Below are 24,516 nucleotides of genomic sequence, written 5' to 3'. Positions count from 1 at the left end.
CTTCCAACATTCCCCCCGTAGCTCCAGTCCCTTTAGGGAGGGCAAGATGTTACCAAAAAAAGCGAATTTGGGTGTGTGTGTGGAAATACTTGATGGTGAAGTTATGGTGTCTGCGTATTCAGATTCCCAAGGTGAAGTGGGGAAGGAAGGGTCCACCAAGCTGCTTTTTGTAACATTTTGCCTGATGGTGTGACCTGGAGATCTTCCTGGGATCTTTTGGTTGACCTAATAAAGGTATTGCACTACTGTGGATTTTGGAATCTTACCTCGCGTGGTGGTTGTAATGCTAAAAACGGGGGAAGGAATGTGCTGGAGAGACAGCGTGATGTAGTGGTTAGAGTCTGGGATTCTGGAGATCTGAGTTTCTAGCTCCTGCTCGGCTAGAAACCCAGATCTCACTGGGTGATTTCAGGCTGCTCACAGGATTCTCAGCCGAACCTCCCTCACAGAGTTGTTGTGGGGATAAAATGGAGAGGAAGAGGGCCATGTAAGGCACCTTGAAGTTCCTTGCAAGAGGAAAAAGGCAAGATATAAATGTAGTAGTAATCATAAACTAATAAACTATGCTCCCCCCACACAAGCTCCTTGGAAGAAGGATGGGATAAATAATTAGCAATAAAGCACCAGATAGTAGCTGAATATTTAAAAGGCTTGGTTGTCTCCAATTCAAAAGAAGTGCAGTTACAGGAGAGGAAGAGGGAGGAATCAACTTGACTCTCGCACTCAGTGTCTGAATTGTGCATACTGCACAAGTATTGTAAGAGTTAAGACATAGGAACAAAGGAAGCTGCCTTATACTGAGTCAGATCATTGGGCCATCTAGCCCAGTATTGTCGACCCTGGCTGGCAGCATCTCTCCAGGGTTTCAGGCAGGAGTTTTTCCATCCCTACCTGGAGATGCCGGGGATTGAACCTGGGACCTTCTGCATGCAAAGCAGGTGCTCTGCCACTGCGCCACGGCCTCTCCCTGTTCCTTTCAACCGCTCTACAAGATAGGAGTGATCTTCCCTCCCTCCTGAAGTTGAGCGATGGTTGCCTTAAACTACAACCTTTCTGAAACTCAGCTCCACAGAGGTTGTTGTACTACCCTTCCATCATCCCCGATCATTGGTCTCGTTTGTTGGACTCCCAACTTCCATCATCCCCAGCAACCTCTGGAGACCCAAGGTTGGGAAAGGCCACCAGGTGAGTTTGCGGCGGAGATGAGCGCTCCGGCTTTGCCGCGTAATCTCTTCTCCGCGTCCCGGCCTCATCCTGCACGCCGGTGCGGCAAGGGACTAAGACCGCCTTTCCCACCCTGGTGTTCGCCAGATGAGTTGGACTCTTAACACCCATTATTGCCAAGCCAGGCTGTGCCAGGGATGATGGGAGTTGCCAGGGAGCAGCAGATTGTGGAGGGTTGTCTTCGTTCCTCACAACACTGGTGTGTGGCATGAGGCTGGGATGTGGAGAAAAGAAGGCACTCGTTCTGGAGGTATAATCTGGAGGGACCTGTAGCATCTGAGCCTTCCAGTGGCAGAACACCACTGCGTGGAACGAAGTGGACCAGACAGACAGTGACACGAAGCAACGAGGCACAGAGGAATCACACAAATGTAGGAGATCAATGAAGCTCCCTGAGTTTTAGAAATGGTCAGATTCCAAGTCAGCCTTCCCCAGCCTGGTGCCCTCCAGATGTTTTGGGCTACAGCTTTCTGGGGCTGATGGGAGTTATAGTCCAAAACGTCTGGAAGGTACCAGATAAGGGAAAAGCAGTTCTAAGTGCAAGGTTTTGAAATTCCACAACTCCGTAGATTTATTTATACACTCTGTTTGCTAAGGCTGATGGGAGCTGCAGGCCAAAACATCTGGAGGGCCACAAGTTGCCCATTCCTGATTTATAATATCCCATCATTCCTCCAAGGCAGAACTGGGTCACAAATTCTCCCCTGGGCATGGTTTTCAACTCTAAATAGCCTTCCAAGTGATCTCCTCTCCTCATGCCCAGATGTTTGCTTACCTTTCTCAGGGGTTTATTTACAGCACCTTGGAGAGCTCCTTTAGAGTTAGGGGTGCAATTCAGGGCCCCAGCCTATGTACTTATTTTATTTATTATTTATTTGCAATGTATTTACTCCTCTTCAGACAAAAAAGGCTCCCAAAGCATCTTACCAAGATAAAATAATAAGACAGTCCCTTCTCTCAGCTTTTGTAATCTGAAAGATACAGCACAAAAGGAAAAGCGATTGGGAGGGAGAAAGAAAAAAGAAGCAAAGCTCAGGCACCAGTTCTTAGCTTTAAAGATCTTATAGGTGTTGTTTCTGGCAGGAAAAAACCCAAAACAAGCTCCTTCCAGATGTTCCGAATCTGGCTGATGGATGAGGCCAGGTCGGTCTCCCCTTTGCTGTGATATTTATCTTAGGCGGCACAGGGTTCAGCTTCCCAGCCGATGGATGTGGCTGGAGTTTATGGTTCTAGGGCAGTGTCAGTTGGAGCTCAAAAGCATAGAAGTGGGTTACCTGTGGAATCTCCAGATGTTGTCAGACTACAGATCTCATTATCCCTGCTCATTGGCCCTGCTGGCTGGGGATGGAATCCAACAGCATCTGGATCCCCACAACCCCCCCGCTTGTGTTTTAAAGGGTAGGCCCTGCCTGCTTGCTAATTATCATTTTGGGATTTCGGCATTTAACCTTTTTCTTGTGTTTCTTTTAGCAGAAAAGAACTGCAAATTTTAGAACATTAAATGTTATTAGTGTACTCCATCTGTAAGATTTCTAATTTTGTGCTTTTGGCACATTATAAGGCCCTCACATATACATCTGCCCAGACCCTAAGATTAGCTTCTGTGGTCCTTCTCCAGGAGCCCCCACCAAAGGGAGTGAGGTGGGTGGCTACTAAGAAGAGGGCCTTTTCTGCTGTGGCACCCCAGTTGTGGAATGAGTATCCCAGAAAAGTTTGCCAGGTGCCTACATTGTACTTGTTTCAGTGCCAGGTGAAGACCCTTTTTATTCTCCTAGCTGTTTTAGTTTTTCAGTTTGTTTTATAGAAGAACATAAAAAGAGCCATACTGGATCAGATCAAAGGTCCATCCAGTCCAGGACTCTGTTCACACAGTGGCCAACTAGCTGTTGACCAGGGACCCACAAGCAGGACACAAGTGCAACAGCACCCTCTGACCCATGTTCCCCAGCAACTAGTGCATACAGGCTTACTGCCTCTGATACTGGCATTGCATTTTAAATGTTTGCACTGCTTCTAGCTTCTGTTTGGTTATCACTACTTTTTCTATATTGTTTTAAACTTTCATATTGTATTTTGTTGTCTGTATTTTATTGTCTTGTGTTTTATGAATTGTTGCAAACCACGCAGAAAGCTTCAGCCATTGGGCAGTATAAAAATGTAATAAATAAATGGACAAATATTAGTCTGGATTATGGTTGCTTGGTATTGGTGACCTCATATCATCTGTGATTTACGGGGCAGCTACCTTGCTGGGATAGAATTCCCCTTCTCTGTTTTTAGACTCACCTGCTGAAATGGTCTATTCAACCCCTCAATGGCGTGGTCCATTCTACCTTCTCAGGATTCTACCAACTCCTTCCCATCTGCTGCATGTGTAGGGAGAACATTTCTAGCCTAGACTGCTCTCTGTGATGCTAGTTGTCTGCCTGCATGGAGTTGCTTATGGGAACATAGGAAACTGCTTTATACAGAGCCAGAATTTTGCTCCATCTAGCCCAATATTGCCAACACTAACTGGCAGCAGCTGTTCATGGTTTCAGGCAACAGTTGTAACTGGGGTGTTGTGTTGTTTTAAAATTGTTTTTAAGGTTTTTTCGTATTACGTTTTTGTTTTATAATTTCTGTGAACTGCCCAGAGAGCTTTAGCTGTTGGGCGATACAGAAATGAAATAAAAATGAAAGCTCTTCCATCCCTAATTGGAGATATTGGTGATTGAATCTGGGGTCTTGTGCATGCTAACCAGGTGCTCTATCAATGCAGCTCTGGCCCCTTACGTAAAGGCGCTTTCATAGATGTGATCTAACATATATGCAATATGAAATGATAGTTTCACCAAAACACATATTCCCTCATTCTGCTGCATATGTGGACCAGGCCTCTCATTGAATGCTTTCAGAATTTCAAAAGCAGAAAATATTAAAGGGATATGGTATGTGTTCAAAGGCCATCTTGTATATAGTCACATGTCTAATCACCCATAGCAGGAATCTGCTTCAGGCACACACATATGGACTTTTGATTTTGTCAGTTGGGGGCATTGATTAAAGATAAACTGGTTTTCTCTTCAGGTTGCTGATTTACCATAAATTACTAATAGACCTTATTCAGACGACATGCTAAGCATTATAGCTTAGTGCGTCATGTAAACCTTTCATAACCATGGTGGCTACATAACCATGATTTAAATAATGCTCACTAACCATTTGCTGCAAAATGGTTAGCGTCCTAATCATGGCTTAGCGTGTTGTCGGAACAGGCCCATAGTAGGTATGTCTGGGCATATGAGCTAACACATGTTTTTTTTTTCTTTGTTCTTATGACCTAGCAGAGTGTGAAGATTTATTTGCAGGAATGCTATAGAATTTCTGTTCTGAAAAATATTTTGTTAGTCCTTTAAAGCTGGAGTGCTCCAATGGAGACACATGGATTGAAGTTTACACCAGTATTGTAGCAGACCTTTTAGGTGGTCTTCGGCAATCAAAATTCTCCTTGGAGAAAGGTTAAATTCTGTCCCCTGGATGGATGACACAAATTAGCATCAGGTCCAATGTGGTGAAGTTGTAAGAAAGTCAGGGGCGATTCAGGTTCAAACCCCTAATCAGCCAAATCCCACTTAGTCAGTCTAACATACCTCATATGGTTGTCGTGCAGAGAAAAGCGGGTGAGGATCATGATTGATGCCTTGAACTCCTTGGAGAAAAAGTGGGATATAAACATAATTAATTAATATGCAGCCCAATCAGAGGCATATTTACTTGGAAGTAAATCCCACTGTGATCAATGGGCCTTACTTCTAAATAAGTATAACTAGGATTGCATTCTTAAGCACCACTCCTTCTTCTGCAGAGCACTGAAATTCCTGCCCTAATCACTGATAATTCTGCTCCGCTCCCTGCTAGTTTCAGTATGCCTGACCCCTGCAGTTCCAAGCCTGTCTTTGCAGCAGTAAGGACTAGAATCTTGAGTGAATTAAAAAGGGGAAATATGTATGAGATTTTCAGAATGCCAAACATCACATTATGCAGTTGTGGAAAACTCCCAGGTCAGGGATATAAAGCAACCCCAAATTCTTGCATTCTCTACAGAGCTGAATGCATATGTTGTACTGTGATTTGGAACTAGGTTTTTTTTGGGGGGGGGGGCGGTTTGGTTGGTTGGTTGGTTTTTTTGCCCAAGTTCTAAATGGGCTGTTGTTTTTCTGCTGGCTTGTCAAACTGGCAGAGCCAGAAAGCACTTCCACATTGGCCAGAATAAACAAAGATACTGACATCCCACTCCTAAACACATTAGGTAGAAATGAATTCCAGGGGGTAATTGCAGATAAAGGAAACACAAAGAGAAATCCATGCCCCCCCCCACTTACAAATACAAGGGTATCAGTCATGTTTGGCTCTCACTGTCCACTCTTACACCCTTGATCTCCTTAAAAGGGCTCTGCTGGGAACCAAAAATAAGTATACTATTAAATCAGATCAAGAATATGCATCACGTTTCAGCAGAGTTCAGCCAACCCTTTCACTTCTCTGCACTGTGGCAGAATGTCTAACAGAAAAGTCATGCTGGATTACGCCAAGGGTCCATCTTGTCCAGCCTTCGTTTCCAGCTTTGGTGTTGGCTGGCCAGTCTCTCAAGTGTAATAGCAACCTCCCGGTCGTGTTCCCCAGCTGCTGGTGTACTGCCTCTGATCCTGAAGGCAGCCCAGAGCCATCAGAACCAGTAGCCATGCAGAGCCTTCTCCACCAGGAATGCCACGCAAAAGAAGGTGGATTATGGCGTGATGCCATGAAGCGGTTTAGTGGGAGATTCAGGACAGGCAGATCAAAGGAAAGAGGGCTTCACACAGCGCAGAGTTAAACCACGGAATTTGCGAATGCGAGATGTAGCGATGGCTGCCCATCGGGATGGCTTTAAAAGGGGGCTAGACCAATTCATGAAGGATATGGGGGGGTGCGTCGGTGGCGACGTGGAGTTAGCTTTGGGAAGAATGCGTGTCTCCAACAGAAATGGGAATAAATGGGGTGTCCGCAATTGCTTTCCCCTGCCAAAAGGCTGGGTGTTAGGGCTGCTTCGTGTTGAGGTGTACGGGTGCTCATATTTTAAAAGGATTATTATGGATTGCTTATCTAGGGTGACCATATGATCGGATTTGCCCGGATTTGCCCGGGTTTTTGATGGCAAATCTGGGAGGGGGAGGGGAAATCTGGATATTTTTTTCAAAGAGCAGCTCTAATGGGAATTAACAAAAATGCTTATAACTCGTCAGTTTTTAAGATAAAGACATGAAACTTGGCCCAATGGTAGCTCTTAGGAAGGGCTTTAGTCACACCAAATTTGAAACAGCTCCGTTCATCCATTGATTTTTTAGGAATTTTGAGGTTTTAAAATTATTATTTTTAAAATTGTCATTTTTAAAGATAAAGAGATGAAACTTTGCACCATGAAAGGATTTAGGTAGAGCTTTAGCCACACCAAATTTGAAACAGATCCGTTCATCCACTGATTTTTTAGGATTTTTTTTAAAAATTGAGGTTTTAAAATTATTATTTTTAGAACTGTCATTTTTAAAGATAAAGAGCTGAAAGTTGGCACCATGATAGCTTTTAGGTAGCACTTTAGCCGTACCAAAGTTGAAACAGATCTGGGGGCAGTAGCAAACCCTGTTAACAACAACAGCAGCTTGCAATGAGTGAAGATACAGTCAGAAAAGATATTTGAGGGAAGGGGAGAATGTAACACACGGAGTATAGCAAAAGCTACAAAGTACAGCAAAACCTACAAAAGTAGGAGTGAGTGAAGTTAATTTCAGATACATTGAATCTCTCACTTGTTCTTTATTTCAGTGATTTTAACATTAAGATGTTATGTAGAACAGATTTGTCTTAAATGTGTGCTGTAAAATCAGACATGTGACCAAGGCTATGTTCGGGTGGGCACGTCCCCTTGGTACTGGACACTCCCCCTTGGGGGTGACCATGTTGTCCTCCTTTTTGGTTTCCAAAATATGGTCACCCTAGCTTATCTATAATACGCAGTAAAATAATTTGGTGTGGAAAGGCTGTTTCCATGTGTGTGTTTCTCTTGTGTGTGTGTGCACATGCATGTTTCTCTGTGTGTCATTCTGTGCGTATATGTGGACTGGGGCACCTGTAATTTAGAATTAAATTCATCTTTTTAACAAAAAAATGGGATGCGATAGCCACAATAATGCTGTGGTTGCTGTAGAAGCCCCACTGATTGGATCATTTTGCCTTCTTGCCGAGGTGAATGGCTGAAGAGCCGGTCCTTTGCCGGCTGAAAAAGATGGCATCTTTTGCCAATGGAGAGGAGACTATGGTTTTCACACAGACAAGCTCTCCCCTCCTGCAAAGTCCTTGGAACTCCTGGAATTTGATCATCCCCATGGACAGGGACAACCCTTTGTTCTCTAGGGCCCCATCCTGATGTCGAAAAGCAGTATTCCCTCTCAGTTGCCCTCTCTCTCTCTCTCTCTCTCTCTCTCTCTCTCTCTCTCTCTCTCTCTCTCTGCTCCTGGGTTTTGTTTTGTTTTATTCCTCTTTGGGGGAGAACGGGCTGGGGGTTGGGGAGAGGAGGAGTGGTGGACGTGTTTTCGGAGAAGGCCTGGGAATTTTCCTGCTTTGTGTGTGGTGTGTGGTGTGTGGGGAGGGGTCTTTCGGGCCTCTTCCTTTCAGATGCAAGGGGGGGGTCTATTTGACTAATTCAATGGGCTTCAGTTTGATTACCTATCTGATAACAGAGGAATTTGAACAATGTGTGTGTTTTGGGAAGGAGGAGGAGGGGGGAGGGGATGCCCTGAAGACCACCAGCTTCTTTTGCAGGTCACTTCAAAAGACCCCGGGCCAGAGGGAGAGGAGCGGGGAGGCAGGCAGGCAAAAGCGGGCTGGGGTTGGCGGGGGGGGGGGGGAGAGAAGAGACAGCCTTCCTTGCAATTTTCTCTCTCCTGTTCCCCAAGGGAAGAGAAGATTGCTTTTTGGTGATGGTGATGGGGAGGGGCTTGTTGGTGTTGGCTGGCCAGTCTCTCAAGCACTCCTCCGAATAAACAGTGGGCCTTTCCCGTTTCACTCAGCGCAGCTGTTGTAGGCACAGAACTGCATGGTGTTCACCAGGGGGAGGAATCTGTAGCTGCCCTGGTGCGAATGTTGCCATTTTGAGGGCCAGGGATGGTCCCTAGAGCACCTTTCCCCAACCTGGTGCCTTCCCCGCATCTCCCAGCCAGCCATGGGGAAGCCTGGAGACGGCTGCCGTGGCCCTTCAGTCTCTGAAATGGGCATATGTGTGTCTTCATTTTATTGCCGCATGTCTTCCTTCTGTTCCCCCAAGGAGTTTCTCAGTGAAACCTTTGGGAATGGCGGACAAGACGGCTTACCGTCCGCTGCCACACGCCACCAGAGCTGCGCATGTGTGCGCTTGACAGGTGCGCACTCAGCTCACCCCGGGGAAAGAGATGGCACCGGTGGAGGCCGGTGGCTCTGGTGTCAGTGGGGCTGTGATCTGCTCCGGCTTTCAGTTAGAACTATCCGAGGTGCTCGAATTTCAGTGGTACTGGTCCAACTATGTCTGGATCCAAGTAACTATACTTCCATTTTACTTCACTAGCAAACAAGCAAAGCTAAAGAAAAATCCTTGTGGCACTGTCTAGCTTTTCTCAGCATTTAGGATTTGGGGGTGGGGGGCAAGGGGTGGGCGTTTGTAGTTGAGGGTATGAAAGGAATTAATAGAATTCTGCTTTGGATGGCAAGAGGGGAGAGAGGCTGTGTGTAGTGTGAGATGTGCAGGCTGCACTCCTCATTTTTAAATGTGGCATTCCTTACAATTGGGCGGCGGGGAAGTTGAGTGTGGTCACATGACCTGAGTAACTGAGCAACTCATGAATGGTGGGCTTGCTCCATTCATTAAAAAGAAGAAGAAGAAGCTTCTATTCTAAGGAACTGTTGTGTATAGCAGATGGCCTGGCTGGCTGAGAGATAGCAGGAGCTGTCTCAATGGGTCTTGGGAAGGGTTACCCAGGGTAGGCAGACATGGTTGGCTTCTGCTTTCCCAAAGGATATTAAAAATGACAGTAGGACGTATTTTAATAGCGAGAAGTCTATTTGCTGTGTAATGTGCTTAGCATAGTACTTTGATTTTAAATGGAGACATTGCAGGCATTATTATTATTATTATTATTATTGTTATTGTTATTGTTATTATTATTATTAGCAGCAAACAAACCAGGCTTTCCACAGGTGGGGATATGTTGATACAGGGAAGGCTGCAAGCGTGTGCCCACCTGTGCCCACCCTGTCTGAGGGAAGGTGTGCCTGTTGGCACCTCTAGGCACAGCCCTTGATTGGTGCACCCCATTTCCTGGGGGGCTGGCAAGTGTATAACTCTGTCCCCCGGCCCACTATTCTCCTGGCTTCAAACTGTATCAGCTGCAAAGCTGTGAACTGAGTAGCAAAGTATTCCAAGGGGCTGCTGTGGGATTCAATCACATGGACCCCATAACATTAATTCATATTAATGTGTTTTTAAAACACAATTATCCCGAAGTGTTCTTAGTATGCATGCTAAGTTTCAGTGTCTAGTTTTCATGATCTTGGTGCTATGGCAGTGATGAACAAATAGAGGCACATCTATTATTATTATTATTATTATTATTATTATTATTATTGAACGTTTAAGCTAGGAAGTGCCTGGTAATTCACTAGTTGGCCCTATGTAAAGGTGTTATCTTTCGCCTTTCATCCCCATTGTCAATCTGGGGAGAAGACATTTATTAATGTAATTTTGCAGGGTTATTGCAGATGGCCCTGAGATAATCTGTACGAAATGCTTTCACTCAGCCTTCCCCAACCTGGGCCGGTTGACACCATCGAAAGTAAGCAAAATTTACCATAATTACTTAGATTTGCACTGGGGGTGCAAAGACCTCAAGGCGGATCTTATTCATATTTTGGGGGCATGTCCAAATATCATACAAATGATGTTTTAAACTTAATTCAACAGGTGACAGGCTACTGTTTACAAGTAAATTCTAAAAGTATTCAGAAGTGCTACCTAAAAAAAAAATGTTGTGGAATTTAGAGACAAGCAGAGTCAAAACTCTTTTGGCCTAAGAGAGAGATTCAGTTATGGAAGAGTTTGGCAGGGAGGGGGAGCATTCCAGTGGTATGCAGAGCCAAAAATATCAGCATATTTTAGTTTAATAACTAAATGTCAGTAACTAAGCCCTAGGACCTTATTTAAAGTGTTTAAAGTGGGGAAAAACCATGCCAAAACTATGGAACCACTGAATGATTGGCCGGTAGGGGAAGGAGGAGGAGTCTAGGGAAGGGGTGTGGCCAACTGGGGAGCCATAGAGGGGCGGATTTGCGCCCCCCTCCCATGTGGGAGGGATTTAGCCCCAGGGTCTGAGGTTTGACCAACTTGCTGCAGACCTATAACTTGCATTAACCGTATCACTCAGAGCTGGCAAACGATGGACCTTCGTGGTCCTGCAGAATAATTCTGCAAAATATGGGATAAAGCGTTTCTCACACAAGCAAACTATTTTGCCAGAGAGCAACATAGCCCAGAGATATGATACATTTGTACGAAAATGGCCGCTGTTCATTTGTTTTTGGAACGACGACGTTTCAAGACACAGTTCAAGCCTTACGGGTTTTCCCCCCTCCCTCGATGTTTTAAATTATGCTTTGTTATATGGAAGTTTTCCATGATAGCTTAAACTAGCCTTCCCCGAGCTGTGGCCATGCTGGTTGGGGGTGATGGAAGTTGTAGTCAACACATCTCTTTCCTGATACAGGGGGCACCAGATTAAAAGCTGGTTTTCCTGCCCAGTGCCTTTTCTTTCTTTCTCTGTTCAGTCTGAATAATTAATTTCATTTTGTATTTATTGTACATTCTTGGTAAACTATCTTGGAAGAATAAAACTGTTACAAAAATCCATTCAAGTTCAAGCCTTGCTACCTTCAGGGGCCTGTTGCCAGGGCCTTCAACACCACTTTTGAAGGCCCCTCGGTAACTTTGGTAGTGGCTCGCAGACACAGAAACAGAAAACGGCCTAACCACGAAGTGCCAGCTATTGTAATTGCTCCTTCATAATGCCATTTTCTTTGTGCAAGTTGCTAGGTCATTCTTTCCCCAGGATCTCTACAAGCTAAATGCCTTGACTGGTTCCATCTTGTTTCCCGTGGGCACATCAGTAAATGGATGCACGTGAACATTACATGAAGGTTTCTTCTGTTCTCCCAAGGAGCTCCTGGGAGTTTCTCAGTGAAACCTTTGGCTATGGCGGACAAGACAGCTTACCCTCTGCTGCCACACACCACTGGAGCTGCACATGTGTGCACTTGGCAGGTGCGCACTCAGTTCACCCCGTGGGAATAGGTGATGCCGGTGGCTCCAATGTCAGTGGGGTTGTAAATCCGCGCTGGCTTTCAGTCAGAACTATCCAAGGTGCTCGAATTTCAATGGTAAGGCTCCAACTATGTCTGGTTCCAAGTAACTATACTTTCATTTTACTTCACTAGCAAACAAGCAAAGCTAAAGAAAAATCCTTGTAGCACTGTCTAGCTTTTCTCAGCATTTAGGATTTGGGCGGCGAGGGGGTGGGCGTTTGTAGTTGAGGGTGTGAAAGGCATTAATAGAATTCTCCTCGACAAGCCAAATGTTTTGAGCAAGTGACTGGTTCCATCTTGTTTTCCATGCTCACGTCAGTAAACGGATGTGCGTGAACATGAAGGTATCTTGTTTTCCATGCGCAAGTTAGTAAATCTATGCGCATGAACACTAAAGCACCTGGGGCAGTACACAGCTTGTCATTTCTGTACTCCTTGCAACTATTGGTCTATCTGTCAGTATTACAAGTATGTCCTTAGTTGCATCGGTGAAATGTCGGAAGGTGTGCAGCAGTCTAATCCTAATTATAGAATTTGTACAGGGAATGAAACATTTATTAATTTATGATACATTTATTTATTTATTTATTTGACCTGGGTACTTTATTTTTTTAATTTATATACTGCCCAATAAATTCATAAAAATCCCAAACAATAAAATAGCAACCAGTACAGTAATACAAAATGCCCATTAAAATTATTTTAAACCCAGCAATTAAGTTAATAAGCAGAGCAACCAATTAAGGATGAACCGCTTGCTAAAAGAAGATTTTAGCCTGGTGTCTAATTATAAATGGTGAGAAAGGCATTCCGCAGATGGGAATACATAATCTCAATTTGATTTTTGGCCAATTGGGTCTTATATTGGCCCGTGCACACTATTTTTTCTTTTGCAAAGAGTTTAGATGAAACTAGTCTATTTTCTATAGATCCAAAAATGTGGGGTGGGGAGGGGGGCATTGAGCCACAGCGGTGAGCTGAGCGCTCCAGGGAACAACAACAACAAAAGCTCATTGATCCATTTTTAACCACCGAGAAATGGATCGCGGGAAGCGTTAGAGAATAGCCTTAGAGACCTGATCTGGTCACTCCGCAGATGTTACAACTACGGCAGTTCAATGGCGACTTTCAATGAAGTTGATTGAGTTTTAATTAGTTGAAACCTGTCCGTGTGTTTGTGTGTGCGATTGTGCATGCTGTTACTCACTGCTCTAGCAAACGTACTATAATGCAGAATACTGAATTAATCCTTGAGTTCTATGAGAGTAGTTATGTTAGTGCATTGCAGCAAATGCAAAGATTTCACAGCACCTGAAAGATTGAACAAATTAGGCTTCGATCCTGTACCCAGTTCCCCGGGCATAAGCTATATTAAACTCAATGGGACTCGTTTTTGAGTAGACATAAATAGGATTGCTCCATAAGGGTGCAATCCTAAACACGCTTATTAAAGAGGGAGGAAACTCTATTGGAAATAATGGGACCTATTTTCTGGATTTCCAGAAGGGTAGCCATGTTAGCCTGTTGCAGCAAAACAGCGAAGTGTCTTGTGGCACCTTAAAGGCTAATAGATTTATGATGGCGTGACTTTCCCTGGACACAGTTCACTTCATTCGATCATGCATCTGAGGAAGTGGACTGCGTCCACAAAAGCTTGTGCCTTAGCAAATTCATTAGTCTTCAAGGTGCCTCAAGACCCTTCGTTGTTTCTGGTTCATGGCATGGCGCTGCTAATGTGGCATGATTTTTTGTAGCCATCGTCAGATGCATGCAGTGGTCAATAAAGATGTTGAAGATTAAGGCCATGGCTAGACCCTACCGGGTCTAGCATGATGGAGGAGGGAGGATCTCGTGATATGGTTAGCGCTAGATCTCACCCTTGTCTACAAGCGGTTCACGATGTCCTAGGAGGAAGAGGACGTCACGTCCGCCATTTTTTTAAAAATGGAGATGGAGCGCTTGAGCGAAAAACTTGTTTTTTAAAATAATTCCCCACTCCCCCCACCGCACCTCCAATGCTCTGTGCCCCATGCCCGGCTCCTCACGGTTACTCGCGAGGAGCCGGGACAACCCCCTGCCCACATGTTCTGCGGTCTCGGGATCATCCCAAGACAGCAGAAAAACCGTGAAAAAAAGGGTAGGCTGATATCCTGGGGCAAGAGAGGGATCATCCTTCCCTGCTCCTGGGATCCCCTGTGTGTCATGTGAATGCACAGGGATGATCCTGGGGCGATCCCCGGGATATTGGCAGGACTAGCCATGGCCTAAGATATATTGGTTCAGTGGATAGAGGGTTGTGTGGGGAAGCTGCTTTGCAAGATGAATAGTGATTACATTCTAGGGTGGTCATTTGTCCTTTTTTTTTTTTTACAGAGGACAATCCTCTGTTTAAAGGGCTGCCAGAAGACTGTACTCTGTTTGAAGGGCTGCCAGTCCAAGTCCAGTTTAAAGATAAAGAACCCAAAGAAGGGAGAGCAACAAGGGTCTTGATGTTCCCATTCATGGTTAGCAACTGGACAAAAGACTGAGCAAGCACACAGTTCACGTAGTCCGAGTCTTCCCCACTAGGATGAGATGTATTTTATTTTTATTCAAAAATTTCATCTATACATATAAAAAAGCACAAGCAAATGTTATGCAAAATGCTGTCCCTTTTGTCCTCTTTTTATGGTGATGCGTTTTATGGTATATTCATAAGTAGCCACCCTAATAAGTTCTGAAATCTGAACCAGGATGCATGAGTGAATTGACTGAAGTAAGCAAGATTCAATCACAAGGAGTCGTGAAGCTCATACAGGGGTCCTGGCACACCCTTGTGGGCCAGAGCTCAACTTGCAAGGCCCTTCTTAACGGGTGATCACTGTTTGTAGTGAGAGAACTGCTCTAAGTCAGGATCAAGGCCAGATGAAATTGTGTCAAACTCTGGCCCAGGAATGTGGACCGAGCTGCCTCTTCTGAACATATGCTCAGCTCTGGAATTTGTTTTCCGTACCTGAAGCAGAGCTCATCCATGAATTCATTCACACACAAATCAACTTTTTGCTTCTGCTCAAGCTTTCTTGCACAATATAGGAGGGTGAATAACGGCCTTCTGTTGTCTCTATTTTTTAAAAGGTTGGGAGCCGGAAACCTTTGGTGATCTACTGCAAATCACCTGGGCATCTACCAGTAGATCTCAACCTATCCTAGACTGGGGCTCTAGGTGAACCATGCAATCAGCGCCCCCACCCCCAAACTCCAAGGGCAGATCTAGGCTGAGGTTTTTTGGTAAACTGGGAAAGATTTTGCCCTTAGTTTCCATTTAATGTTTTTCAGCGTATTTATTTAAACAAGAGTCATAATTCATTTTTTTTAGGTCTGTCCATCTGTCCAACTGATGTTTCTGAGATCAGATAATACAGAAACATGAAATTTTCAGTACATTTGTATAGAATAGAATAGGCAATATTTCAGTCTTGCTTCAAATAAAAATGGGTTTCCCCTCCTCGAATTTGGCACCCCACTTAACTTGGCGCCTTAGGGGACTGCCTCGTTCACTTCTATGGATGGGCCGCCCTTGCGATCTGCCTTCTGCAAGCCTCCTGCCCTGCCTAACCTCTCATGTAAACTATTAGCTAGTTCATACCTGCATGTAGCTCACTTGATTTCCCATTGCAAGGGCAAACCAGGTCCACTGAAGTGCCTTGGCTTGGAGGTGATGCTGGGCGCCAGAAGAGGTGTTGCATCCATCCATGGTGGTTTGTTCGCACGCCAAGTCACTGCGTGGCATTGTAGCCATCAAGGGCTGAATTAGCCCAATGTCTCCTGCAAGAAACATCTCCTTTGTTAAAGACACAGGGCTGCTTTTTGTGTGCTCCTGAATCCCTTTGGTACTAAGTAGGTAGGACCCTGAACTGATGCTACTCTTTCCAGAGGAGGAGCCGTGTTAGTTGGACCCACTGCTGCATACCCAAAAGTTGCCATTCTTCAACAAAGGTACTTTAAAGCTGGACTTCAGTGTGGAAGTTCCAAGTTAGAAGCTTTGTTCACTCCGTTCAGGCATGTGGAGGCTTGCAGATCCAGGCAAAGGGCTTGGTCATGTTCAGTGGACCACTTGCATGCCTCCTGGCTGATTACATCTCAGAGGGATGCAAGGTCTGGCTGGGCCCAGGAGGTTGTAAATTCTTCTGGGAGTGGTGGTGTGGTACCGGCTTCTTTAAAAGAGACGGTGATCAGGCTGCTCCTGAAGAAACCTAAGCTGGACCTAGAAGATGGAGACAACTATATGTCAACATCCTTTTCCTGGGCAAGATGTTCTGACGAGTGGTTATCGATCAACTCCAGGCGTTCTAGGATGAATCTTATTTTCTAGATCCATTTCAGTTCATTTTCAGAACAGAAACAATCTTGGTCACCCCGAGGGTTGACCTGTGCTGGGAGAGGGGCAGGGGAAGAGCAACCCTGTTGACTCGCTTAGACCTCTCAATGGTCTTTGATACCATTGACCATGGTACCCTTCTCAATTGATTGTTTGAGTCTGGATGGGGACGACGACGATGTATTGCAATGATTCTGCTCCTGCTTGGAGTGCCAGTTCCAGATGGTGGTGCTGGGGGATTATAGTCCTGTCCTGCGGCAGTTCAATTATTTGGATCCTCAGGGCTCTTATTTTATCCCCTGTGCTTCTCAGCGTCTATATGAAACCACTGGGAGAGGTTGTCTGGATATGGGGACTGAGGGTCCACCAATATGCAGATGACACCCTGCTCTGCCTCACCTTTTCATCTAATACAGGTGAGGTAGTTGATGTTCTGAACCAGTGCTTGGGCAGAGTAATGGACTGGATGAAGGCCAATAAACTGAGACTCAATCCAGACAAGGCATCATTGGTGGTTTTCCTGCATGGTTAAGTGATCTTCATTTTGTTCGGGAGGGGGTTGCACTCCTCCTAAAGCCTCAAGTTCATAGTTTGGGGGTGCCTTAGATTGGATCATACCAATTACAACCCTACTTGGGGAGTTATTCATGCTCTGATAATCTCCTGTCTGGATTATTGCGATGTGTTATATACAGGGCCGCCTTTGAAAACGGTCCACAACATTAGCCCAAAATGGGGCAGATGAGCTGTTAACTGGAGATGGTTGATGCAATCATAATATGCCAGCATTTTGCCATCTGCAGTGGCTGCTAGGCTGTTTTCAGGCCTAATTCAAGGTGCTGCTTTTAACCTTTAAAGACCTAATCAGTTTGAGGCCAGGTTACAGGAAGGAGTGTTCTCCTCTCATATCTACCCACCTGGCTCCTAACGTCATCATCCGAGGGCCTCCTCCAAGTGTCCCCGCCAAATGGGGTGAGGCAGGTGGCTACAAGAGAGAGGGCCTTTTCGGTGATGGCATCTCATTTGTGGAATGCCTCTCTAGAGAGGCTTGCCTGGCACCTATGTTATGGTCTTTCCTGTGAAGACTTCTTTTTATATCTGAAAGACCGCCGTCTCCCATACAAGTCTGCCCAGGTCTTACAATCTTGGCGAGAGGCCCTTTTTTTGAGATCGCCACCTTCAGAGCCAGTTTGGTGGTGACGCCAAAGAGGGCCTTTTCAGGGGCCACTCCTAGGCTGTGGAATACTTCCGAAGGAGGTTAGGTTTGCTCCATCCCTGCTAAAACCAATTTTAATAAAATACTTGAGCTGTTATTATTATTCTTATGTTTTAATGCATTTGTTTTATTATTGTTTAAAACATATTTTATTTGTCGTTGTATGCTGTCAACTTGACTGCCATTTTTCATGGTAGAAAGCCAGGGTACAAATCAAATGAATGCCTGCCTGCATGAATGAATAAATTTATTTTCCCGGTCATTTTGAGAACTATTTTAGCATATTTGCTCTTAACGCTGTTATTTTTGCTACTGGTTTTACTTTGGTTTTATCCTGTGCTGCATGGTTTTTATCCTGTGCTGTTGGTTTAGCCTGGTTTTATTATGTGATGGTTTTTTAAAAATCTTTTTACTGGTTTTAATTCTATGTTTTTAATTTGCCTCTTCACCCCACCCACCTGAAATCTCCCAGTTAATTTGACCATCTAAAAGTGTAAAAATAAGTACATTAAAAAGTAGATAGAGACAATGGGTAGTATCCAACATTGGTCCTATGTAGAGTAAACCTATTACAATGGAATAGCCCTTTATGGCTGCCATTGTTTGCAGCAGTAGACCTACCACAACAGGGTGCCCCCACCTTGCTTAAAAATGATGGCTCTCATGCAGGACGTGAGTGGATGGGTCAAGTGAGTCCTGATGATTTGGCAGTTAGAAGGGGTGCAGCGTCTCACCATTGTCCCGGATCTGGCCAAACCACTCTGAAGGTTCTTCAGACATGATCCAACTCGCTCTGGACCTGATCCGATTTAAGCTTTGATTGAATTGTCACAAAATGTACTTTTTGCATTTCATTGCTAATTGATTCCACTGTTTATACTCCCCCCCCACCTTTTTACATCCATATGTATCTATCTGTGCTTGCCAAGTGGGGATAACATTTCGTGCATCTGATGAAATGGACTGACTTTCGTCCTCAAAAGCTGAGGCCATAATAGGGTTTTAATGTTTTGCAATTTTGATTGCTGTTTTAAAAAGTAACAGAAAATTGACAGATGCTTTCCCAGAAAGAAAAGTTGCAACTTGAAAATCTTTTGGTAAATATTTACTGCACAATCCTGCACATGTTTACTCAGAAGTACATCCTATTGAATTCAATGAGACTGTCTCATAGGTAAGTGTGTACAGGATTGCAGCCTTGGTGGAAAAGGCCTGCAGTTATTCATGGGTATAGATTCTGAATCCCCTGAGCCTTTTATAGTAAGTAATTTTTACCATCACCAAGACTGAATATGACAAGTATGTTTCTCCTTGTAGCTCCGCATGGAAAAAAGCAAGAGGCTGCTTAAAAAAATTAAATAACACTGAAAATTCACATTTGTGTGTTTAATATTTGAGGGCTTTGGGTACCCGGAAGCTCCCCGTAGCTACAAGCCTTGAATTTAACTTGTGATTCAAAGACTCCTCACCACTAAAAAAGTTGAGGAACATTTGCACCAAGGCTGTGTATCAGGGTGCCATGTTGTGCATTATTTCCAGCTACTTTACTCATAGGCGTGCATTGATTTTTATTCCATGTGCTCCAGGGTTTATTGCAGATATACTATGGAGGTCCTAAGGGAGGGAGATTTGATTATTCTGCCTCTGGAGCGAAATGATCTGGGCTGGTGCAGCAGCTCGTGTGAGTTTTGTAAGAAACATGGATTCTGCTGTTATAGAATCATAGAACCATAGAATAGTAGAGCTGGAAGGGGCCTATAAGGCCATCAAGTCCAACCCCCTGCTCAATGCAGGACTCTTGAATGCCTCTAGTGTGGAAGAGCCCACAACCTCCCTAGGTATCTGGTTCCACTGTCATACTGCTCCAACAGTCAGGAAGTTTTTCCTCATGTCCAGCTGGAATCTGGCTTCCTGCAACATGAGCCCGTTATTCCGTGTCCTGCACTCTGGGAGAATCGAGAAGAGATCCTGGCCCTCCTCTGTGTGACAACCTTTCAAGTATTTGAAGAGTGCTATCATGTCTCCCCTCAGTCTTCTCTTCTCCAGGCTAATGATGCCCAGTTGATAGTAACTTATTAGTGGAGTCTACATCAAAATGTTGCAGTGTGGCATGTTGCTGTTCAGGATTCCATCCCTCTCCACCATTTTTCTATTTTTTCTCCCAGCCAACAGTGAGCATTGCATGGCCACTGAATATGCTCAGTCTTCATTGGGCTGTTTTCTTTCTCTCTCTCTCTCTCTCTCTCTCTCTCTCTCTCTCTCTCTCTCTCTCTCTCTCTCTCTCTGTGTGTGTGTACTTCTACACCCCTTGGGTTCACAGAAACTTACTAATAACTCCTTGTGCATGGGTGTTGTTGTTTCTGGCTACATAAGCAACGGCACTCACCGCCTGAACATTGGAAATGGAAGGAATGTTGATTTTAAGAAGAATGTCAGGTTCAAGCTTAGCATTCTCCTAGAAATGCTAGTTTTCTGTATGCAAGGAACTTCTTTGGATTGTGGAGCATTCACTCATGCAGGGCCCCATCAACATAGAGCAGTGCAGACATGGGTTTACTCAAAGACTGTGAGAATGTGGCTACTTGCCTGCTCAGTTGTGCCCAAGCAGGCTCCATCTGACTTACTCTGGACCCACTAACAAACCCTTCCTGAGTGCCAGAATTGAAATGTGCCTTGACTTGAAGATCTGGTAACCTTGATCTTTTGTCTGATCAAGCAGGGCAATTCTTACTGTATCCTCGCCTTCCTCAACCTAAGGCCCTCCAGGTGTTTTGGACTACAACTCCCAGAATTCCCATAATCATTAGCCATGCTGGCTTGGGCTGGTGGAAACTGAAGTCCAAAATACCTTGCGGGCAGTAGGCTTGGGAAGGCTGCTACACTGTAGGTGTGCATCACAATAGGAACCTTTCCTTGTATCTTCCATGGAGGTAGCACTTAGAGATAAAGGAATGTGCAATGGACTGAGCCTTGGAATCAGGAACGTGAGTTCGTTCAGTCATTCATTGATTATATTTCTGTGCTGCTCAGTAGCCAGAGCGCTCTGGGCGGTTCACAAAAGTCTGAAATACGACATGATAAAACATAATACAAAACCTTTAACGTTCAAAAGTTTAAAGCCGTTTGAAACCACTAAAAACAGTTAATAAAATAGCAGGACCTGATCAATCAGTTAACATTAAAAAGCCCCGTCCTAAACCATTAAATGTTTTCCACTCCGCCGCAGATGGAATGGAAAAATGGAATTTTTGTGTGTTCTAGTGTTCAGTTGTCTTGCTTTCATGGAATCTGATGGATCCAAAGAAGGAATGCAAGTCCAATCCGCCTTGCGTGTGGATGTGTGCTGCGGCATTCTGCAAAAGTCCCGCCTCGCTGGCGTTCGTGATAACTTTCACTGCGGCTAACCTCCCCTCTCTCCCCTGCTTTTTCCTGTCCTCCAGAGCAAGCTCCACATGGAGGGCTTCCGCAGCCTGAAGGAAGGCGAGGCCGTTGAATTCACCTTCAAGAAGTCCTCCAAGGGCTTGGAGTCCATCCGAGTCACCGGCCCAGGGGGAGTGTTCTGCATTGGAAGTGAAAGGAGACCGAAGGGAAAAAACCTCCAGAAACGTCGGTCAAAAGGAGACAGGTAAGGCTTGTCCAAGGCGCGGGCTTAGGGTTTCAAGGACATGTATGGTTTTGCAAGGAGGCAGCCACTGCACCTGGGAGATAGCTGTGGGTTTTGTGTGGCAGCGGTTGGTTGGCTATGTGGGGATTTGGCCAGGAAGAGATTTAGAGCCAACAGGTTTAATCTTTAGTACAACTGAGATGTGGTAATGCTCTAGAACAGTCTTCCTGAACCTGGTACCCTCCAGATGTGTTAGACTGCAACTCCTGTCATGCCCACTCAGCATGATGGGAGGTGCAGTCCAGTACATCTGGACGGCACCAGGTTCAGGAAGGCTGCTCTAGACAGGGATTTCTGCAAATACCGCTTGCCATGGTGCAGTACTAGGATGTGTCTGAGAGGTTTTACCCACTAAAATGGCCTCTTCGAGGCAACCAATAAATGTCTGGGAGCCATAATGCTGCAAGATTGGCCACCCATGCTGTGTGTTCTTCAGATTTCTAAATCCCATGCCTATGGGGAGGGGCAGGCTTACATGTGTTGCTATTGGAGCCATGAGTGTGTTGACATTTACCAATACCGTAGTCAAAACCTGCACTGCTCTGTCAAAACCTGCACCGCTCATGGAGGTGAACAAATGTGGTCCTAAGTCAATCTTTTCCCGCCTGCTGCCCTCGAGATGTGTTGTACTACAACTCCCATTATCCCCAGCCTGCTTAAATCCTCATCTTCACCACATCTATCCGTCTTGCATTCCCGCAGGGGTTGTAATCTGATTGGTTATTAGCGGTGTGATGGCAGAGCATGGTTGCCCCCTAGTGGTGTTCATATGTACTCTTCACTCACGATAAATGCATCATGCGCTCTTAATTTTTCCATGTTCCTGCTTTTTGGGGAAAGCCGCACACTTATGCAGGCATAAGTATTCTGCTTCAACTCAACTCAGATTTTATTTGCACCATGCCAATGGCCGTTACAATTTATAATAGTGTTCATAAAGTGTACATTATCAAACATAAAACGATGTATTCTGTTTCAGTTTTGGCTTGTTAAAGGATTCGGTGGTGTGTGTTTTTAATTGCTAAAATTGAGAGGAAATCGAAGGCGAGATGGTCACAGGGATGGGGGGTGGGTTGGAAGGCTGGCAGGAATGGGGGGATATTTGTCACGTGGAAGTGGACGCAGAGGGCCATGAAAATTTGTAACAATTTTTTATACATGGATCCATGTATAAAATGTGTGTGTTTCGAGATGCTGTGCGTCCTGTGTTGGGGCTGCAACCCTCTAACAAAAACAGAATTCTTAATGCCCTCACAAAAAGAGGGGCCGGCTGTGGTGAGGGGGCGGGGGATAGCAGCGATTAAACTCTGCTTTAAACTGGCTTAGGGCAGAATCCGGTGCTCAAAATAGGCTGGCTATGGGGCTAGAGAAGGGATGGGGAACTTCTGACCCATGGCCCAAATTTGCCCACTAGGAGGGCCTCAGCCTCCCAAAGCTGCAAACCATCATTTTCTGGTATTCCAACTTTTCCATGGTCCCCCCCCCCACTCCAATTCTAAAGTGTTAAAATGCCTCTCGCAAAGCTTAGTTACTGGCAGTATGCTGGTATTTTTGATATTTTGGGACTGCCCTGGTTCACCTCACCCAACTCTGGAATACAGCCCTCGGCAGCGTCTCTGCAATTGAATCCGTCCCTCCAGCTGTGAGCAATGTGCAGCTCTGATTTAGGACTTGAAGAGCGCGATCCTATGCACGTTTAGACCAAAAAAAAAAAAAAAAACGTCCTACAACTCCCAGCATTCTTCAGCCAGCATGGCTGGTTAGAGCATGCTGGGAGTTGCATGGCTGCTTTTCTGTCTAAACGTGCCTAGGATTGTGGCTTCAGTTTATTGACTTAATACGGTCTCTTGTGATTCAGTTGTGAGAAGTTTGTTTCCGCTTAGAAAAGAACTGGTTCAGGCTTCCTGCTTCTTCTGGACAAGTACCCTTAACCAACACCCCTGACCTCATTTCCTCCCAACCTCCTCTTTCTCCTTCCCAGATGCTACAACTGCGGTGGCCTAGATCATCATGCCAAAGAATGCAAGCTCCCGCCACAGCCCAAGAAATGCCACTTCTGCCAAAGCATCGCCCACATGGTGGCCAACTGCCCCGTCAAAACGCCCAGTTCTCAGGGAAAGCCCGCCTACTTCCGGGAAGAAGAGGAAATGCACAGCTCGCCCCTTCTTCCTGAAACCAGGGAATGATGTTGGGGAAATCAGGAGGGGGGCGGGGGGAGGGTCGACCGGATCAACAGGCTTCGGTGCATCAAGTCAGCAAAAAGGGGGAGCAACATACAGCCTCGGCCTCCAGGCTTAGAGAGGGCAGGCATTGGGCAAGCGGGCAGCAGCTGGTAAAACTTGGAAGTGTTCGGCAGAGGGATAGGCCAAGGAAGCCACAGAGTGGACTCAGCCCTTCCCCCAGCCCTGTTTCCACGTGGGAGGAGGTCTGTGGATCTTTTCCCTTCCAAGACATGGGGAGGTGACAGCACCTTCACCACCTTTTTTACATTTAGCCCCAACCAAAGATTATTCCAAGTCATCTTTTAAAACATTGCTGAAAAATTTCAGTGGCCTGGTTCTCATGTAACAAGAAGCTACCACGGCTGAATTTCCCCGTGGGGATTGTTGCCATGGCACCTGGCGCCATTTTGTTGTTACACACGAACCTGGCGTGGGTGGGTTGCTGTGGCGGTTGACAAGCCACCCACAGCTCTAAAACAGACTGGGTTCTGGGTGGTTTGTCAACCAGCCCAACAACCCACGCTCGCCAGGTTTGCACGTAATGAAAAGCTACGGCCAAGCCCCACCACGGCTTGAGTATTCAAAATGGTGGCCGCTGCCGTCACAACAAGAAACCCTGCAGGGAAATTCACACACAGCAGCATCTTGTTATGTGCGAACCAGGCCTGTGTGTGTGTATGATATTTCAGCATACGGATAAGGCAGCTGAGAGAGATAATTTTTCCCAGTCCTTTCAGGCCCTTTTGTGGCTGTATTTCTTAAGAAAATACTGAGAGGAAGCAGAGAGAGAGAGAGAGAGAAATCATAACAGTAGCCTTAGATGTCTTGGAATACAACTCCCACTTCCCCTAGCCAGTGCTTGCTGGAGATGGTGGGAGTTGTAGTCAACATATCTGGAGGATGCCTGGTTAGGGAAAACTGCCATTTGGCATTACACTCTCCTGAAATCAACATTTTAGTCACTACAACAACTGGCAGGAGTGTCCACCCCGCTTCAAGAAATGTCAAGGCTTGAAGAATTAGGGGATGATTGTTCAAGAGTCTGCCCTAAGACTTCATGTAAATTTTAGGCCTTTGGAGAGCGCAGACAGTATTACGATATTATGGCCTCTATGACGAAATGTTGGCCACTTCGTGTGGTGCATCAACGGAGGGTTTTAAAAACCAACAGTCATTTCCTCCTGGCCATCGCTTCTTTTCGCAAGCCAGAGGCCTATGCCCACTGCCAAAACAGGTCTGAAGCCAAGATTTGGCCTTGCCGTTCTTCGATGTAGCAGTGTTCCTTCACACATACACCCTAGCGGGATCACACATACGTACACACACTCACGCATACCCAGTTATTTGGCTTATTGTTGACAGTCAGGGATTTCCAGAAGATTAATGGAGAATTCAGCACATAACCCATGGTACTCAATTTAAGTACAAGGGC

The 24,516-nt window shown here is 45.4% G+C and overlaps 1 protein-coding gene across 1 annotated transcript in view; it reads left to right on the top strand.

Moving 5' to 3' along the window:
• The window catches only part of LIN28A (lin-28 homolog A), a 50,460-nt gene extending 27,087 nt beyond the window's left edge, over positions 1 to 23,373 (top strand). Inside the window, exons 3-4 of the mRNA XM_063140067.1 lie at positions 20,639 to 20,823; positions 22,844 to 23,373. Coding sequence (XP_062996137.1) covers positions 20,639 to 20,823; positions 22,844 to 23,048 — 390 coding nt within the window. The 3' untranslated portion in view covers positions 23,049 to 23,373. The remainder of the gene's footprint in view (positions 1 to 20,638; positions 20,824 to 22,843) is intronic.
• The last annotated feature ends 1,143 nt before the right edge of the window (positions 23,374 to 24,516 follow it).

Source organism: Elgaria multicarinata, chromosome 13 (genome assembly GCF_023053635.1).
Source record: "Elgaria multicarinata webbii isolate HBS135686 ecotype San Diego chromosome 13, rElgMul1.1.pri, whole genome shotgun sequence".
Classification (NCBI taxonomy): Eukaryota; Metazoa; Chordata; class Lepidosauria; order Squamata; family Anguidae; genus Elgaria; species Elgaria multicarinata.
The sequence above is the reverse complement of the archived record's forward strand: the minus strand, read 5'-3'. Positions and strand labels throughout refer to the sequence as shown.